Source organism: Pseudopipra pipra, chromosome 20 (genome assembly GCF_036250125.1).
Source record: "Pseudopipra pipra isolate bDixPip1 chromosome 20, bDixPip1.hap1, whole genome shotgun sequence".
Classification (NCBI taxonomy): Eukaryota; Metazoa; Chordata; class Aves; order Passeriformes; family Pipridae; genus Pseudopipra; species Pseudopipra pipra.
In genome coordinates, this window is record NC_087568.1 from 6088401 (window position 1) to 6107679 (window position 19279).

The window sequence follows — 19279 nt, forward strand, 5'->3', positions numbered from 1 at the left end:
GACACCCGCGGTGACACCCTCACAACGCGGGACACCCCGCGGTGACGCCCCTTCTCCGGGACACCCTCGCTGGTGTGACACCCTCCGCCCTGGAGACACCCCGGGCTGCCGTGTGACACCCGGCGCCGTCCCGCTGCTGCAGTGCCCCGATAACACCGAGCGAACGCCGGGGGGAGCCGGGCCGGGTCAGCCCCTGGGATGCGCAGGCGCAAGTACCAAGTTCAACCAACGGTAATGAGAGGAAGACCTGCCGCCTTCATCCCAAGACCACCTAAAAAGAAGAACCCACCCCCTAGCAACAGGACGGAGTCTGCGTAGAAAGCACTAATGACGTCTAAAACAAGGAGGAGCCTCCTGAAAAGGAGGAAATGACAAAATATATACGAGGCGGACTCTAAACTCGCGGACCGGTGGTGGAGCGGAGACTCCCCGGCCGCCCAGCGCTGCTTTGCTCATTTGTCATAAATTTTATCTAAAATGTGAAAGATTTTTGGTCTCTTTGACTATAACGATTTGGATCCAGACCCTCTGTCCTGCGGGACTCCATCTCCAGACGGTCCTGGAGAGGGCCTTCTGCGGTACAGATTCTGGATATCCGACCGAGATCTAAGGCGGATGAGCAAAGGAGTACACTGCAGTTCCCCGTAAGATCCGAGCGACGACTCAGGGGTGAGTAAGTATTTATAAGCGGTTCCATTCGGTCGGGGATTAAACGATTGAGACGTGCTTTGGGAGTGTGGACCTTCTGGTAGCGCGGTTCTTACAGCCCGCGAGGGCGTAAGCCACGAAAGAAGGGAAACGAGTGTGAGTTTCCTTTTGAGAAAGTACAAACAGATTTTACTGAGCTACCTAAAGTAGGAAGATGTCGATACCTACTAGTGTTGGTAGATCATCTCACCTGCTTTGTAGAAGCTTTCCCAGTAGCACGATGTACGGCCAAGACCGTGATCAAAATTTTATTAGAAGAAATCATTCCAAGGTATGGTACCATGGCATTGGTAGATTTGGATAGAAGACCACATTTTACTTCTAAAATAATTAAAGAAACAGTAGAGCTTTTTGGAACCAAGTGGGAATATCATACTCCTTGGCATCCACAAAGTTCTGGTAAAGTTGAACGGATGAATGGAGAAATAAAGAAACATTTAACTAAATTAATGATTGAAACTAAAATGAATTGAATAAAGTGTTTGCCATTGGCCTTATTATACATCCGAACCCAACCACGCACTGACATGGGAATTTCACCATTTGAAATGATGTATGGAATGCCGTATGATTTCGGAACCCCAATGGAAAATCCAAAAGTAGAAGATGCCCTTTTAAGAGAATATATAATTGAATTAATGAAGAGGAGACAGGAATTGAGAAAGAAAGGACTAGTAACTCAGCGACCTCCCTTAGACATATCTATACATAAAATTCAGCCTGAAGATCAAGTATTAATCAAAACCTGGAGAGAATCCTCATTGACCCCTCGTTGGGAAAGACCTTTTGTTGTTCTTCTTACCACAGATGCAGCAATCTGTACTGCCGAGAGAGGTTGGACTCATGCAACTCGGGTCAAGGGACCAGTAGAACCACCTCCCACAGAATGGGCTGTAAGGTCTGAACTGGGAGATCTCCGAATGAAGGTAAAGAGGACAAGGCCAGCGGATCAATCATCCCAGAAGGGAAGTAAGAAATAGTTTATATCAATGGTTCTGAATACCTCCTGGAAACACTTCACGAGAGGTACATTTTGCACCTTGGAGTAGAGAAAGGATACCTGATCAAACAGGAGGGGCTGGACTATACAAGTTAACGGGAACACCTCACGTCTTCCCTTTGTGTTGTGAAATAGACCCCCAGAATAGAAAACATCTGGGGGATACCTTGCATAAAACACCCTACTTCTGGACATTTAGGTTGGGTTGTTTGCAAATTTATTACAGTGTAATAAAGAGTGGTCCTGTGTTTCAGTTAAAAGACAACCTTATTGTATGCAATGCCGAGATAACCCTGATACCTACTAGGGGACAACGGGCTGAAACAGAAACCTGTAAATTGTTTTGCCAATACCACCGGGACAAACTGGAAACTAAATTACAATTTGCAAAAATGAGTAAAGTTCCAGTGATCATAAGTTTAATATATATAACACAGGCAATTGGAAGCGAAACACAGCAGCCTTTTGAATGGACCCTTACCAGACTGGGCGATCAAAAAATAATTGGGCGAAATCTTACAGCAGGACCTCCTAGCTTCTCTGTTACACTGTGCCAAATGGTACCTCTACAACGTTGCTTAAACCAGAAGCCTTATTATTTTTGTCCTGCATCTAATCCAGGAAAGGGGTATTGTAACTCTCGTAATCAATATTATTGTGCATATTGGAAGTGTGTCACTATTGCTTCTGCCTGGGTCCCTACTGTCCGAGATAAATACCTGACAACAACATGGGGACCACCAGGCTGCAAGCATCCACAAGTGGATTTGTCTGGGGGATCCATAGGATATAGTAATTGTACTCATATAATCCTTCAGGTAATGCAACCAGAAGACCCAGGATGGCTAATAGGAAAGACTTGGGGAGTCAGATACTGGGAACCTGGAACAGATAGAGGGGGTTTAATTTTGATTAGAAAAGGAAAACCTCAATAAGAACCCTAGCAGGTGGGACCAAATAAAGTATTGAAAGATAGAATAATCAAAAATAATGTAACCAGTAACATTACGGTCACAACCAAGAACATTACAAACCTCAGAACTTGTTGAGACTAATCCTTTGTGGAAATTAGTGCAAACTGCATACCAAGCTCTTAATCATACAAACCCAAATGCTGCTCTAAGTTGTTAGTTGTGCTATGATGTAAGACCACCCTTATATGAAGGAATAGGACTAAATGTTACTTTTAACCTAAGTAAAGAGGACAATCCCGGACAATGTAAATGGAATGAAAAGAAAATTGGGCTCACCATGCAGCACATCAGCAGATATGGGACATGCATAGGAAAAGTACCTCTAGCCAGAGACAACTTATGTGGCTCGAAAATGCCGAGACTTAATAAAACAAACAACAAGAGGGCTATACCTGGCGAAGGGGGATGGTGGATATGTTCAGAGACCGGTTTAACCCCCTGCTTGTCTTTACAAATATTTAACGAAAGCAAGGAATTTTGTATACAGATAACTGTAATACCCCGAATCCTTTACCATTCAAAAGAACATTGGGATGGTAATAAACACAGAATACAAAAACGAGAACCACTTACTGCCATAACTATTGCCATGCTCCTTGGTCTGGGAACAGCAGGGGCAGCAACTGGAATTACATCCCTTGTCCAACAAAATAAAGGCAAAGACAGGTAATTTGCTGATCAAATAAAATTTGTAATGTTGTAGTCCACGATTCACTTAGATTGCAAAATGTCAAACCGCAATATTATGTTACCATGGCAAGCTGTATCCCGTTATGTTAGCTATAAACCTTAAATGTACTTATAAGGAGGAAATGCATAGAGTTACAGAAGAAGGACAAAAGGTACAGGCGCATGTACCAAGTTCAACCAACGGTAATGAGAGGAAGACCTGCCGCCTTCATCCCAAGACCACCTAAAAAGAAGAACCCACCCCCTAGCAACAGGACGGAGTCTGCGTGGAAAGGACTAATGACGTCTAAAACAAGGAGGAGCCTACTGAAAAGGAGGAAATGGCAAAATATATATGAGGCGGACTCTAACGCTCTAAACTCGCGGACCGTTGGTGGAGCGGAGATTTCCCGGCCGCCCAGCGCTGCTTTGCTCATTTATCATAAATAAATTTTATCTAAAATGTGAAAGATTTTTGGTCTCTTTGACTATAACAGGGACAATTGTGTCCTGCCACATCTAATGTCACCTGCGGCCGGGCCGTGACAGGGTACTGCAACTCCCGGCGCGCTCCTCGGCAGCAGGACTACAGTTCCCGGCGTGCCCCGCGGCGCCTCCCGCGCCCGTGAGGCGGGAGGCGCGAACCCGGAGCCCTCAGCCCGGAGCCCTCAGCGCTGGCCGAGCGGGTCCCGCCGAGCACCGGCCGCAGCCCGCCCCGCCACCCGCCGCCGCGGGCCCTGCCCAGGAGGTACGAGCCGGTTCCCCGCTGCCCCCTCGCCTCCCCTACCGGGCCGCGTCCCCTCCGAGGTGGCCGTGCCCGGCCCCTGACGCGGCTCCTTCTGCTTTGCCAGGGCCTCGGGCGGCGGCCGGCGGAGCGGCACGGCCGGGTTCAGGGCGCCGGTGAGTCCGCGCCGGGCGGGGGCGGTGGGTCCTCTGTCCTCTCCCCACGGCGGCCCCGCGCAGCGGGGAGTGTTTTTCCTTGGAGGGAGAAATCGCTCGTTCCCTGAGTTAGTGCCGGCCCCGCAGTTTAGCTCCCCTCCTGGGAGCTTGTAAAAACCAAAGTTTGATTTTTTTATTTTCACTTCACGCTGTAAATCTCCAGAGTGCTGTAGGATGTGTTATGGAGCAGCCTAATGCTACATAGACCGATCCCTGTTTTACTTAAGCTCCCCACTCCTTGCCCAGGGGATATTTTTTTTCCTTTTTTTCTCCTCTTTTATCCAGCGGCACACACACTGTTTTTCCATTCGTGCCCACAGCACTGTAGTGTCTTATCCAGGGCTGAGTTGCTCTTAAATGTCTTCTGTGCTCTACAGATCCCATCTTCAAGCTCCTTCCAACCTAATGGAGCCAGCGAAGCAGCCCTGAGGTGTGAAATTGAAGAGCTGAAAAGGAAAGACCTTGCTCTAGACCAGGAAATTGCACAATTATTGTCCGAGTATGTCCTTGGCAAGCTCAATGTTCACTGTGTTGCCTGAATTATCTTTGTTTTTAAAACAGGAATTGGAGCTGAGAGCTGACCTTGTATGATGACGTCGTTGTTATGGTGCAATGTTGGTTCCAGTGTTGTCGTGAGTGATGGAACCTGAGGGAATTCTTTCCAATTTATTTAGTAAGGCAAAGCATGTTTTACTAGGACCTTGCATAAGAGGATTTTAAGCTTTATCCTGTATGTTCCTGAGGTAATTGCATGTTAACTGGGAACAGATAATTTCAGCCATTTGTTGTTTGTTGTGAAGGAGTGATATTTTCCAAGATAAGTATAGTGCATAGGATGGAAATGGCAAAACAACAAAGGCCGTTGCAAAACCCTTTTTGGTTTATCCTTAAGGGTAAACAGACCTTTTAGTGACAGGACAAGAGGAAATGGCCTCAAGCTGTGCCAGGGAGGGTTCAGGTTGGACATCAGGAAGAATTTCTTCACTGAAGGGATTGTCAGGCATTGGAAGGGGCTGCCCAGGGAGGTGGTGGAGTCACCATCCCTGGAGGTGTTCAAGAGATGACTGAACGGGGCACTCAGTGCTCCGGTCTAGTTAATATGGTGGTGTTTGGTCAAAGGTTAGACTTGATCTCGAAGGTATTTTCCAACCTTAGTGATTCAATGATTCTGTGATTCTTAATTTTTTTTCCCTAGCTAGAGATTAGAGATACATATAAATGGAACTCACCACAGCCTTCTCCTGTTTCTACTTGATTCTGAGAACTTGAGTGAATTGTCTTGATGTGGCAAAAAAAAACCCTCAAAATAAGGGTTTTTTCAAAATAATCTGCTCATTTGGAGCTTTGATGTTTATGACTTGCAGCAACTGCACTTGCTGCCTTCAGTTTCTGCTTTTGAGGGGCCAGGCTTTGGTGTCTCCCACAGCAGCAGGAACCCCCAATCCCTCTGTGCCATTTGTGACCTTTCTGGTGTTATCTTACAGAGGCTACAGCCTGGGGGAACTGGAGAAGCACATCTCTCTGCTCCATGAGTACAATGAAATCAAAGATGCTGGGCAGATGCTGCTGGGCAAGCTGGGTAAGGAAGGGGAAAGCTGTTGGAGAACTCTTTAGTTGGTGTTTTCATACAGACACAGAGAGAAGCTGCTGCACCACGGAGGCAGAGCTTGTGTTACAGACTCTAGGCTTGTATTACTCAATCACTGTGCAAGCACAAATGCTTCTGTTGTTTTCTTGGCATGTTTTCAGGACTGAACATGGGAAATAATTGTTATTTACCAGTATTTTAGTCTCTGCTATGGATTACCAAAATTTGAAAAGTCTTACCAATTTTTGTCAGTTTTCTTCTTCATATGCTTAAAAAAAGCAAAAGTGATGAGACGAGCAGGCAGCACAGCTGCAAAACCTTGGGTTGGTTTCTTGGCTGTGGGAGGTTGTGTGGGGTAGTTAGGGCAGGAAAGCACAACTTTTCTTACTGATCTGATCTATTTTTAATAAGAGCAATGGTATTTTTCTTCCTAGCTGTTATCCGAGGAGTCACTACAAAACAGCTCTACCCTGAATATGACTTGGAGCTCAGTGACTAGTCCTGAACCTGGAGGCTGCCACATCCTGCAGAAGTGACTGTCACTGGGCACACGTGTTGGTGTCGTTCTGGTTTGGAACAGGCAGAAGGTGCCCTCTGAAGGATTTTTAATTTAAATGTAGCATTGCCACAGGTGTGGTTTAACAGGCTTGTTCCTAGGAATCTTTGGAACATGAAAGTTGTTGAATCTATCAGCTGTTTTCTGCTGTTGAGAAAGGGATGTAGGACTTGGGTTAATTTCATCTACTACCTGATCAACGAGATTTTTATTTTTTTAATTGGTAAGGTTGTAACTCAGGTTGATGTTGAGACCCTTCCTATGAAGCTTTTGTTTCCCTGCTACATCCTGGGGCTGTTTGGTTACTGAATGGATAGAGGAAGTGAGGACATACAAATGTCCAATGTAATAGCTGCTTTGAAAGGAAAACCCTCAGAAGCACAGAGGGAGGGCTGAAGTTGTGGTGGTTTGGGGGTTTTGTTGTATGGTCAAATCTGGAGAACTCTGGGTGTTCTGCATTTTTGTACTTACCTGCTCTGGTATCTGGAGGTTTTGTATAATTTCTGTAGTAAAATGGCAAAATGTGAAGTTGTGTTAATTGTCCAATCTGAATAAAGCAGCCTTCACATTTCTCAGTAATTCACTTTAAGAGCCTTTAAAACATTACATGAACCTGGGAACAAATTCTAAAACCATTCTCAGGCAACTCTAACATCTGTTATTGAGATGTTTTCTGTCCATGACGACTGGGTGGCAGCACTGCCCAGGAATGGGCAGGTGCAGAACCACCTTTCTCTGCTCCAAGTGCAGAGTCACTGAGAGCGAGTGCTGTCCTGGGCAGTGATGATGTTGGGAGCACGAGTGTTTCAATGTCAGTGTTAGGGTGACTGCACAGACTAAATTTGGCTGCCTTGGGCAGTTCTAAGTGATGAAGTGCTCTGGTGACTGCAGATCCCTTGTCCTTTTTTCACTCAGGCTTGATGTACTTCTCCCCATTTCTACTTTCTAGGACCTTCTTGCCCAGTGAGTTTCCTCTCTAGTCTTCAGTCAGACACATGCTGCAGTCTGCTCGTTATTTCCAAATCTGAATCAAATTAATCTTTGTTGTGATTGGAGACTAGGAACCAGTCACAAGGCTGCTGCTGAGAACAGAATTGTTTTTGTGCTCTTGGCTCTGGACCTGGCACAGAAACATCACTAATTAGTATCTTGTTTTGCCTCAAAAGCTGTGGGGAGAGGTCTCGAGCAGAGGCAGAGCCAGCCTGTGTATTCCACGATTCATCCAAGCAGGTCTCTGCTGATGTGCAGCTGAGCAGTGTATTTACTGTGCCCAGATCAGAATGGACTCTTGGGGGAATGGTTACAGGTATATCCCACACTCCTCTGCCAAGGGAGGAAAATTCCCATGTTTTGGAGTAGTTTTAAGGGGGGGGGGGAAATCACAAGAAGGCAAGAACTGGGAAATGCAAACTTTGTTATTAACACTGCTATTTTGGCTGGTATTTTGTGTGTGGAAGAACTGGTTCAGCCTGGAGTGTTCCAACCAGAATGTTCCTCTGGCAATGGCACGTGCAACTGGAATTTGGTTTTGCAATGGGAAGTATGTATGGGAATTCTTCAGTTTGTGTTAGGTGTGAGCTGTGGGGATGAAGTATAGTCCACTGGAAAGTTACTGAAGGTTATTTAAGGAGTGAGAAGTCCGTGTTTTCTTCCCATCTGTGTAGCAGCACTGGGACTAAAACTTGCAGCTGTAGCTGTGCAAGTGTCCTGCACAGGGGTTACACTTCAGGTAGCACAGGGCACAGTGCCTGGGGAAGGTGCCCTGATCCCACTCCCTTGTCCATGGAGGATAAACACCCACAGTACAACATGAAGCAAGAGCAGAATGTCCTTGGGGAGTCCCTGCTGCTGGCACGGTGGCTCTGCCACGCGGTGGCAGCTGCGTTCCACGGCTCTTCCGGCTGCTCTGTGCAGGGAAACCCACCACTGAGAGATTCCAGGGACTAAATGATTCCTGGAATACTTCAGGACAGGACTGCACAGTTGCCATTGAGGTACTTCATCATGGCCCCTCCGACTGCCCTTCCCAGAGCTACTCTTGTACCTTCATGGCTGTCACCTGGAGGATGAAATACGCTGGCTTCTGCCCAAGTCCAGGAGAGGAACAGAACAGATCTGCTTTCTATAAATAAACCTCCCAACTCACTAACTAAGTGTAGAGCTGGAAGAACACTGAGTGCAATAATGGTAAGTGTAATTCACATTTTTAACTTAAATTTAGGAAGTGTGTTTCTGCTAAGTTAGGCCCAGCTATAACGAGCTGACAGAGACCAAGTGGTGTCACAGAGCTCACAGAGTTTCACCAAAGGGCAGGACATGCTGTCTGCACAGAGCTGCTGCAGAGCAGGATACCAGAGACCCCTCAACACCCTTGGCTCCTCAGGGGAAAAAAAAAGAATTCAAAAAAAGTAGCACATAGTGGGATTTTTTATGAGTCAGTGTATTCATGGATGAGTACTGAGCCAAGAACCAGCCACTTCTTCCCCTTTAGGTCACTTGCAGTTTTATTTCTTGTGTCTCCTGTGCATCAGTCCCCATTACAAGCCATTTCTCATCACACACACCTATTCTGGATATAACCATTTCCTTGCATTGCTTTGGGTAAGCTGTTTTCTCCTGCACATCCCTCATTTAGCCTGATCTTGAGTCTTGTGTCTGAAAGCAGGGCTAATGGAAAGAAAACACTCTAAGGCAACAGAGGGAAAATAAAATCCATATAGTAGATAAGTTATGCTGCCAGTTGCAAGGAACAAATCTGTGCAGTCAAGGGAATACAGCTCTCTGAGACGCTATTTCCTGCTGCTAAACAATTTGGGAATGGGCTTTTATATCCCTTAGCAACCTAATGTTCTCAAAGTCAACAGGAATTTTGGCACAGCTACCTCCCGTTAATGAACTGTTTGTGATGCTTTCAAAAAACTGATACAGCCTGTCACTGGGAAAAAAAAGAAAGCCTCTGATTAAAGTCATCTCAAGGAAAGGGTGGAAGTGAACTGCAATTAACCTCTTTCCTTCTGCTGTCCATCAGGGATTGCTGCAGGGATTGCTCATGGATGTCCCCCCTCAGCACTCTCAGCTGTCTGCACCGTGGGCCGTCTGCACATCCAGCTGATGAACAGGACTGTTATCCCCATGTCCCAGTGTTTTCTCTATCTCTGTTTCCACTTTGAGCCGACAGTTCCGAATGGCAGCCTGGATACTCCGCAGGTCCCACTGGGTTCTGGGCAGGGCATCGTCCAGCGTGAAAACCCCGTCGCGCGTTCTCCGCACTTGTGTGCACACGGCCGAGGATTTCAGCTCCAGGCCGATCTCGTGAACCACCTTCCGGAGGTACTGCTGGGTCTCATGCAAGCAGTGGATTTCTAGGAGGACAGAGAGATTCCTTCAGAAGCAGCAAAGCTTTGACACAAGCTCAGACTTTGTAAATCCAGACATCACTTGCAGTTAGGCTGAGAGAACTGGTTTGGCAGAAGGCACTATTTAAGATACAGCATGGGTGGATTATGATTTTCTGGAATACTGCAGGGTGTCTTAGCCTCACCCAGAGTGAATACTTTAGGAAAACAAGCCCATAAATACAAGAGAATAATGTAGAAATTTAGGTATTTCAAAGGTGAAAATAAAAGGCACTTTTTTAATAAGGCAAATAGTTTGTGAGGAGAAGGAGATTGGATGCAGGAAAGCAAACCATGCTTTAAAAAACCCCAACAACCCAGCACTGAAATGCATTGCACTGAATCATTGGGATAAGAAGAATTTTGTCCTTTAGGTATTCACGATGCAAATTTTCTGGCCTCAGACTTTGATCTGGAACTGGCAGGGAAATTAAATGGATATACAGCTGGATGGATTTACAAGAGCGGCTTCAGTACTGTGAAGATTCCAGATCTTCCCCTACCAAAGAATCTTTCAGCCACCCTGAAGAGTTCATCAAAAGAGGAGATGCTTTGGTGACTTTGGAAACTACAAATCCTTCAAATTTTCTGCAGGGATTAGCAGTTACAAGTTGATGAGAAATTCTCACCAAGTTATTTGGCATTAAATCACAATTCAGAAACTGAATTTTACCAACTTATTTGCCATAACACAGAGTTCCCCAGGACATTCTGGGCCAGTCCTACCTAGCTGGAATTCTGGAAGTGCAAACTGGAGGCATCGGATCGCTGTGATTATCGGGGGGCTTTTATCCATGGGACGAATCAACCCTTTGACAGCCAGCTCGTAAGCCTCTTGTGTTTTCATATCAATGTTAGAATACCTGGAAAAACAAAAAGGGGCAGAACAGACATTTAGTACTTCTCTCCAAGGGGGTTCAAAATATCTCCACTCCCAACAAAGCAGAGCTGCAGTTTTTGTTCTTGAAACTGCCTCTCTGTTGAGTTTTTGCATATATTTTAATACTGTCAGTAGTGTAGCACAGTTTGGGAGGGAGGTACCTGGTCATGTGTGCAAGATATTTTTGTCAGCCCTAATGTAGCAAATCGGTCTAAAAACAGCTGGAGATTTCCGGATACAAGGACACTTAACTGCAGCCTCTCACCAGAGCACTCCCAGTAACTCCTCTCTGCCCCTGGCAAGCATTCCAACCTTTAAAGACTTCGATTATGGGAAACAAAACCCTCTCATTTGTTTTAAAGACCAGCATATGGCAGTGGGATCAGGTCAGCTCATTTCCCCCTTGGATACCCACATCAGCAGGGCCTTGTGATTTGTCCCTTGAATGACAGCGAGAATCCGTTCCAGCTTCTCCCTTGTGATATGATCTGCAAATATTAAGGCAGAAACAAAGTCTCGATTATCCACCCAGAAACTGGAAAGAGAGAGCAGCCTGAAACGTGCCACCGAGGTATTGCTGTCCCTTGGGCAGTCACATCAAAAGGGGCTGATGAGAGGTGGCCTCAGCAGAGCCACTTTCTCTGGCTGCACATGGAGCAGCACAGCACTGGACTGCAAAGGGAAGAGTTACTCTGCTTAATTGATTTCAGGATGTCGATGCTCCAGTTTATCGGGTGTTCGAAGAGTTTCATTCAATGAAAGCTTTTAACTGCTATCACCAAGTGTGATTTACTGAGATCTGGGTCTTGACCAACCCAGTAGCAATGACTGTGGCCAGCACTTATACTGGCTTTTATATTTTATATTGTGTTATATTTAGAACAAGTGGACTACAACATCAATAACAAACAGAAACCATGTAAGGAGCAGCTTTTGTTGTGCAATTCACCTGGTTAAATGCTTTGCAGTTAGTGTGCTGTTTGGTGTTCTGTATTTTAAAAAAAAAACAAACCACATAAAATCAGTTTCTTACCAAATGTTGTCTTCTCTATTAGCTTCCCTGTGTCTGAGAAATCATCAGTGGCTTTACCAAACAGCCCACCAACAGTGTAAACCTGGAAGAAAGGCAAAGAGCACAGTTTAATCAAAGAAATACTCCCAGCAGTTGAGTAGCAGTGTTGTGCCGTGCAGCTGCGAGGAGTGCAGGCTACGAGTGCTGCACACAGAGACAGCAGCATCCGGGGCTCTAAAGGCCATGAGTGGATGCTCACGGGAAGGGCAACATTCTGCACCTTGAAAAGCTCTCAGAAGCGTTGGTAGGCTTGAGACTCAAGAGCAGAACCACCATCACAAAGTCCAGGACCAAGGGTATAATCACCCTCCAATGTTCTGAGGCCGTTCAGAGCCAGCACCTACCTTGGTCAGGTGGCAGTTGTACAGGTCAGTGAGCAGCTTGTTCCCATGGCCAATGCCAAGCACTGAAACACAGAAAATGGGGAACCTGTTATTCAGCCACTCATGAAGTCACTGATCTGCATTTATAGAGCACTGCACGCTCGCACCACTCTTTCCCCTGGACAGGGATGTATCTCCTTAGGAGTCATGTCTGAGCAGTGCAATTAGACCCCCAAATGGTTGCCTGTCATGAAAATTTTAAGGCTGTAACCAGAGTTCTTGGATTTCTCCGGAACTTTACAGCTGGGTACTTGGGCAAACACTCAGCAGTGACACAGCAAAGCCAGTTCAGGTGGTAGAGCAGAGATGGGGGGTTATGTGGCAGTTCAGGAGCTTGGAGTCCCCGAGCAAAGCCCTGTGTGCTGGGGGTGAGGGGTCGCTGGGCTGTGAGACCCGAGGGCTGACACTGTGCAGTGGCTGAGCTTCCACCACTTCTTCCCCCTGCAGAAACCCATCACCTCGCAGAACATGGTGCCACTCCAGGATGAGACCCACCGAAGACTCCTGAAGCCTTCACGTCCAGCCGGTGACCCGCTCCGATCTTCAGCCTCCTGAACCGCGGGCCTTGGACTGCAACGGAGACAGCGGGAGGTCAGTTCACGGAGCCCGCCCGGGGCTCCCACCATTCCCGTGCTCCCACCATCCCGATGCTCCTACCACTCCCACCTCCCCCAGCCTTACCGAGGGGGTGGTCGGCCAGCACTGGCACCCTGGTAGGCACCAGCTCCAGGGCCCCGCCACCGCTCGGTGCCGGTGCCGATGCCGGTGCCGGTGTCGGTAGGAAGCGGATCTGCTGCCGCGGGGCGCGTCTCGGCGCCGCGTTCAGCTCTGCAAAGAGATGCGGGGGGGGGCGGTCAGGGGCGGCCGGCGACCCCCGGGGATGCGATGGGACGGGTCCCGCCGCCGGCCCCGACGCGCTCACCGCGCAGCAGCCGCGTCTCCACCGCCTCTCGGACGCGGCACCAGGCCACCCCCGCCGGCTTGTACACGGCGAAGAGCCCGGCCGGCCCCGCCATGCCGCGCTCCCCGCCCGCTCCGCCCCGTCCGGGCGCTTCCGGGGCAGCGCCGGGGCCGGGCCGGGATGCGGCGGCTGCTGCTGCGGGCGGTGGGAGCGGTGCGGGGGGTCCCGCTGCTGCGGGCGGGTCCCGGCTCCCCGGGCGAGTGCTTCCCGGCGGCCCCACCGCAGCCCCTGCGGCGTTCGGGTCGGCCTTTCACCCGGGTCTGTCCCTCCCCTGGGCCGGTCCCTCACCCGGTGCTCCCCGCAGGCACAGCCCGGCTGAGCCACAGCGATCCGCGGGGCTGGGATGGACACACCGGGGAGGAGGAGGAGGAGGAGGAGGAGGAAGGGTGGCACCAGCTTTACCCCAGCCACATCCCCACCAGCCCGCTGCAGAAGGCGCTGCTGGCCGCCGGCTCCGCGGTCATGGCGCTCTATGACCCCTACAGACACGGTAAGCCCGGCCAGGGCAGTGCCTGCCAAACACGTCCGGCAGATCCCGCCCCGTGTCTCCTAAAAGCTTCACAGGAGTTTATTTCTCCCTCTGTTGGGTAAGACCTTTAGTTATGGGATAAGTGCAGGGCTGAGAGCTGGCCCAGGCCAGGAAGCTGTGGAAGAGAGGGGCTGAGGAACCCAAACACACCCCAGTGGCCTCCTCATGACTGTGATGCCACCCAGCCCTGTCTCATTCCTCTATGGTCCCTCAGGTCTCATGCCTGCACCTACCTCCCATCCCCAGGAAGGGTCATGGGGGTGACACCAGGGCAGAGTAAGCCCCTGAGGCTGAAGATCTGTGGTTTGTGGGGTCCCCACTTTGCCACGGGCTTCCTGCTTGCTCCTGGTCAATGGGTCCATTGCCTTATTTCCTCACCTGCCAACCTGGAACAGCTGGGTGTTGCAAAAACCGCTCTTGGGTCACTCTCTGGTCTCTCTTTCAGACATGGTGGCAGTCCTTGGGGAGACCACAGGCTGCCTGGCCCTGCCCAACCTGCGAGACAAGATGAAGCACCACCCTGAAGGTTACCGCATCCTCCAGTGCGTCCCTCGCATCCCTCCCGCCCTCACCCTGTGGTTCCTGTGGGGAGGGAGACACAACACCAAGCACATTCCTTGGGCCCTGTGAGGGGAGAGCTTGAAAGCAACCCAGGCATTTAGTTAGCTCTAACCCTCCAGGCTGTTTATTTCACTTTATTTTGAACGATCCCAGGAGCCCTGTGACATGTCTAAGGGCGGACACTGCTGCCTGTCTGTTCTGCTTCACTGCTGGAACTGGCAGCTGCCAACACCAGGAGATGCAGCAGCAGGCGCAGAGGAGAAATCCATGGATGTGGATGCTAAGCAACAATAAGAACCCACCACACCCATTGATTTCTTCCCTGTGCCTGCTGCTGCACCTCCTTGCGTTGGAGACTTCATCTCTGTTGGTCTGTCTCCTCCTTAGACACCTCCATATTTTCTTTCCCAGTGCTCAACAGCATCTCCCCAAGCTGTGAAATGAGCTTTTGTTTCCTTGTTAAGACTCGATCACTTTTGCTTCCATGTCTGCAGGGACTTGTTGAGCACAGCCAGGCTGAAGGCCAGGAGGGATTTCTCTTATTAACCAAGCTTTCACTGTGTATCTGCTTGCCTTCTCCCTGCTCCCTGTCATGTGTCACACCTGCCTCTTGTGTGTTGTTTGGGTTGTGCCACACAGGGGCTGGGGAAAAGCTGCCTTTTGCCATATGTTTGTGCAGAGCAGCCTGATCCTGGCTCTGGATGTTGACCTGGAAAAGCATTAAGAGCACCAGGATGGGGCTGAGAGCCAGAGGAACTGCCCAGGGAGAGGGGACAGCAAAGGCACTGAGGGCTGGGGAGGGACATCCCCACCTGCTCCTTGTCCTGTGGTGTTGCAGGGATTTTTAGGGGTCCCATTTGTGCACACAAGTCTTTTTTTTTTATCCCCCAAGCTTCTGAGGTCCCTTTCACACCAAATACACAAGGAAGTGTCTGCAGCCAGCGTGAAGCAGGTGCTAGTCCTGCTTATCTCTGTGGCACCTCTGCTCCAGGAGCTGAGAAGCTCCTGGATCCACTGCAGGTCTTTTATCATGGGAAGTGTTTACCCTGTCCATGGAAATAGGCTTTTGTTTACTTCCAGGGCTGTGAGGCACCTGTTTGCCAACAACGTGGAGAGGAGACCTTTCCATGTATGGCTGCCATGTGGCTGGTGGTGAAAGTCTGAGCAGGATTGAAATTAAACCTGTGTTTAGAACAAATTCCCTCCCCTCTTTAGGGCTGTTCCTTTGAAGCTCTGGCTGCTTTGCAGGGACACTAAAGAGCTCTGCTCTGCAGGGCTGGCTGTTGCTGGAGGCTGTGCCTGGCTGGCAGCACACACAGCAGCAGTGTTTCAGTGCAGAGGACACCGGTGTTTTTCCCACCAGAGCTGCTGCAGGGGCACGAGATGAAAACCCTTTTATTGCCAAGGCTTCAGGTAGATCCCTTAAGCAATTTGTGTGCCAGCCTCAGCAACAGGAATGCAGACAGGGCTGACCCTGCAGAGAGGAGTCAGGATCCGCAAAAGGAAAAAGCAGAGGCATGGGATGGCAGTTTCCAAGGGCTCCTTTTCTCCAGGACCCCCAGCTGTGGGTTTCACTGAGGGTCTCAGTGACCTGTGTTTTGCTTTCAGGGAACGGCCTTGCATCCGTCTCTCCACCCTGGACATGTCCAGGCTACGGGGGCTGCCGGATGGCTCGCTGGGCCGGGAGTACGTCCGGTTCTTGGAGGACAATGTGAGTGTGGGGTTTTGTGGTGTGCAGATTTCTGTGGCTGATCCCTGTGCTGGGAGCACAGGCGTGCTTTAGATGGAGATTGGAGCCACAGAGTTGAGTTGGACCTCTTTGGATTTGCAGAAGGTTTCTCCGGACACCCGGATGCCACCCAAGTTTGTTGATGATGAAGAGCTGGCCTATGTGATCCAGAGGTACCGGGAAGTCCACGACCTGATGCACACCCTCCTGGGCATGCCAACTAACATGCTGGGTGAGCAGCACGGGCTCAGGGGGCTGCACTGCCAAACACCACCGATGCTTCTCGGCTGCCTCTCCCAGGAATGGAGGCCTGTCGGACTCCTCGATCCTCAGCCCAGTTTGGTGTGTGGGGAGGTTTGCATCATCACTGTCCTTCATCACTGGCTCTGTGGTGACCAAGAGGCCATGGGATGTCACCTTTTCCCTGCTGGGAGGTGCTCTGCCCAAGCCCTGGGCACAGGCAGCTGCTGGGTGGGTGGTTGCTGCCTGGCAGGGAGGGTGGCACAGAGGGAGGGATGTTTCGCAAGCTCTGTGTGAAGGCAGAAGGGGGCTCCTCGTTGCTCCTTCTCTGCACGTCTCCCTGTCCTTTGCCCTCGTTTTGTGTCTGACTCAACAGCAAGTCACAAGTGGAGTCTTACTGGTTCTTGTGGGAACTGGTGTGACAGGTCTCCTACACAGGCTTTGGCTGAGCCCCAGAAGCTTTTGTAAAAGGCCTGTCCTGTGCTGGGAGACCAAGAGAGCCACACAGACCATCAGGCAATGGCACTGCTAGAGATCTGCAGGGAGTTGGCCTGCCTGTTCCCCAAGCTCACAGGGTGCTGTCCCTTTAGGGTGGGTGGTTTGTGACAAGGCTCATCCTGGCACAGAATGAGGCCACGACCAGCCTTGGGAAGCATTCCTGAGTAGCCATCCTCAGGAAAGGCAGATGTGCAGCCTGCATTGCAGGCCCTCAGGGCCCTGTCCGGCCCTTGACCCAGGTGTTCTGCCTGCTCATGGCCTCCCTGCTCCCTCCCAGGTGAGGTTGTGGTGAAGTGGTTCGAAGCCGTCCAGACAGGGCTGCCCATGTGTGTCCTGGGAGCAGCGTTCGGCCCCGTCCGTCTCAGCGCACGGTAGGCGCCCGGCTCTGCCCTGGGGATGTGCCAGCTTGGGTGGTGCTTCCCCACGTCCTCTGGGGATGAAGAGGGGACACTGCTGGTTTGCAGGGGGGAGTCAGTCCGGGATCCCTCTTCCCCAGGGAAGCAGTGACAGCGGGAGGCACGGCTTTGCCTGGTCGCTAAAGCAGAACCTGATGCCTAGTCTGCATTCAACACCAACCCCCTGTGCCAGGCAGGAGCAATTTCCAGGCCTTGGCATGTGTTGAGGGCCAGCAGGTCCCTCACCACACTGACAGCTATCCCTTGCCCCTGCACATCTGTTTTGGTGGCCCAGCAGTTGCAGAACCTGAGTTCTGGTCTTGGGTTTGGTGCTGACTGTAACCATCCTGGCACACCATCCTCTTCTGTGCCTCAGTTTTCCCTGTGAGTTAAACAGAGGGGATGATAGAAAGGTAGAAGGATACATGAGACACATGGGTTTGGCACCTGCCTGCAATGGGAACTTGGAGAAGGAAATCAAAACCAAAGTACGGATATCAAAACTGCCACCACCTGTATTGTTTGTTCCAGAAAGCTGCAGGTCCTGGCCACTGAGCTGGTGCCCTGGGCAATCCGGAGTGGGCTCAACGCCAGCTGTGTCCTGAATGTCTACTATGAGCAGCGCTGGGAGCAGCCAGTGGAGTCCCTGCGGGAGGAGATCGGCATCTTCCCTCCCCCGGCCATTCGAGTGTGAGAGTTTAGGGAGGGCACAGGGGATCCCCGTTGTCAGACAACAGCCATTCCCTGCCCTGCTCCGTATCCTCCTGCCTGGGAGTGCAGCGTGGCTCCATGGACCTGAGGGCTGAGTTTTCTTCTGCCAAGAGCTGGCACCATCCTGTTGGAAGAGGCCAAGTGGCACCTCCTTTTGATTGTGCCCAAAACTGGACTTCTTTTGCTGTTTGTGATTTTGGTTCAGGGATGTCAAGCCCTGATGTGCCTTTGCCAGCTGGGTCTGGCTGCTCAGGTCCCCTGGCAGCAGCATTCCAGTACTGATGCTCCCAAATGCTGGGATGGAGAGGGAGCACACTGCAGCAAACTGGTGCCTTGGCCTTCTGCAGCTCTGGGCCTGTGCAGGTAAATCCTTCCTCCCACCTTCCCCAGGAAGATCAAGGCTTAAAATCTTGGAGTTGTCCTGGACTGGAGCTAAACCACTGATTTCCAAAGTAGCACAGGGGCAGGTTGGGTGTGTACAGTGGTGACATCTCATCTTGTACAGGTGCTTACCTGGTCTCCTGTTGGGTCATATGGGATGTTCTTCACTCATGCCTTGGAGACCAGACAGTGTGTGATTGTGTGCCCATGGGGCCAGGCAGGGAAATACTTTTGGATATTATCCCCGCTGGATTGGCTGTTTGAGAGCCAATCCCAGTCTGCTGTGTCTCTCTGTAGTCCTTTCCAGTCAAAAATTATGAAATCCACATGATTGTGCTGGGTTTTCAATAGGAATCATCCCCTCCTTGGGCAACAGTACGACACAATTAGGAATAAGGAGTTGGCTCCAGAGAGCTCAGAAATGGCATCTGCTCGTGCTGTGTCTGGGAGCTGATTGCTGTCTGGGTTAATTAACAGGGCTCCAGACTGCCAGCAGCCAGGGAGCAGAGTTGCTGGATGTGAGGGTAGAGAACCACCAGGCCAGGGGCTCTTTGTGTGTGTGTGTTTGCTGTTGAAATTCCTTCTTGCTTAATAAAATCCATGGTGGAGCCTGTGGTTCATCACCCCTCTCCTGTCCCTTCTCCCCTCCTGAGGGGGAGATCTGATGTGAAAGCTCACCTTTTTTTTGGCTCCAGCAGGTTCTGCTGTTCTCTGTGGTGGTAGATGATGTCAGGGCACGTGCATGGCCATATATCCCTGGGGATCAGGGCAAATGGACTGTGGGAACTGCGTCTTCCAGCTGGGATATTCGGGATCAGCAAATGGCTGTGGAATTGCGTCTTTCAGATGGATTTGGGGAAGATGGGCTGTTAATTGGCTCCTTGAGCAGGAGGAGGCTGAGGGCTTCCTAAAGTGATCCTGGTTCCTTAGGGGGGAAGGGGTTTCTCTTTTGGTGGCAAATGGGAGACATGAGATTGCCCTGCTGTCAGCTTCACTGGCCCTGTCCCAGTCTCGTGTGGGATGCTGGAGCAGAGGGGCAGGAGCAGGGGCTGACAGGGTGACCAGGAGTTGCTCCATACCAGGAGACTGAGGAGGGGGAAACTCTTGGTT

The 19279-nt window shown here is 50.3% G+C and overlaps 3 protein-coding genes and 1 long non-coding RNA gene across 4 annotated transcripts; 3 read left to right on the top strand and 1 right to left on the bottom strand.

Annotated features, from left to right (window-relative positions):
• Positions 1 to 19: 19 nt before the first annotated feature.
• Positions 20 to 3821, top strand: LOC135425099 (uncharacterized). Its single transcript, XR_010435477.1, has 2 exons — positions 20 to 673; positions 1516 to 3821. It is a non-coding gene; the product is annotated as an uncharacterized LOC135425099 (long non-coding RNA).
• Positions 3822 to 3874: 53 nt separating this feature from the next.
• Positions 3875 to 7013, top strand: SWI5 (SWI5 homologous recombination repair protein; the record flags this gene model as incomplete). The annotated part of the gene is given in 6 exon segments (XM_064677097.1): positions 3875 to 3979; positions 3981 to 4099; positions 4203 to 4251; positions 4668 to 4789; positions 5775 to 5869; positions 6313 to 7013. Coding segments are annotated over 6 exon segments (555 nt in total), but the record flags the coding sequence as incomplete, so codon positions are not given.
• Positions 7014 to 8920: 1907 nt separating this feature from the next.
• On the bottom strand, positions 8921 to 13224 carry TRUB2 (TruB pseudouridine synthase family member 2). The gene is made up of 8 exons (XM_064677037.1): positions 13087 to 13224; positions 12846 to 12992; positions 12660 to 12734; positions 12126 to 12187; positions 11743 to 11824; positions 11125 to 11197; positions 10556 to 10692; positions 8921 to 9796 (listed from the first exon to the last, which is right to left on the bottom strand). The coding sequence occupies exons 1-8, from the start codon at positions 13178 to 13180 to the stop codon at positions 9507 to 9509; spliced, it is 960 nt and encodes a 319-aa protein (XP_064533107.1). The 5' UTR covers positions 13181 to 13224; the 3' UTR covers positions 8921 to 9506.
• On the top strand, positions 13219 to 18784 carry COQ4 (coenzyme Q4). Its single transcript, XM_064677036.1, has 6 exons — positions 13219 to 13615; positions 14100 to 14196; positions 15824 to 15926; positions 16047 to 16176; positions 16960 to 17053; positions 17609 to 18784. Exons 1-6 carry the CDS (start codon positions 13246 to 13248, stop codon positions 17769 to 17771), a joined length of 957 nt encoding a protein of 318 aa, XP_064533106.1. The 5' UTR covers positions 13219 to 13245; the 3' UTR covers positions 17772 to 18784.
• Positions 18785 to 19279: the final 495 nt, after the last annotated feature.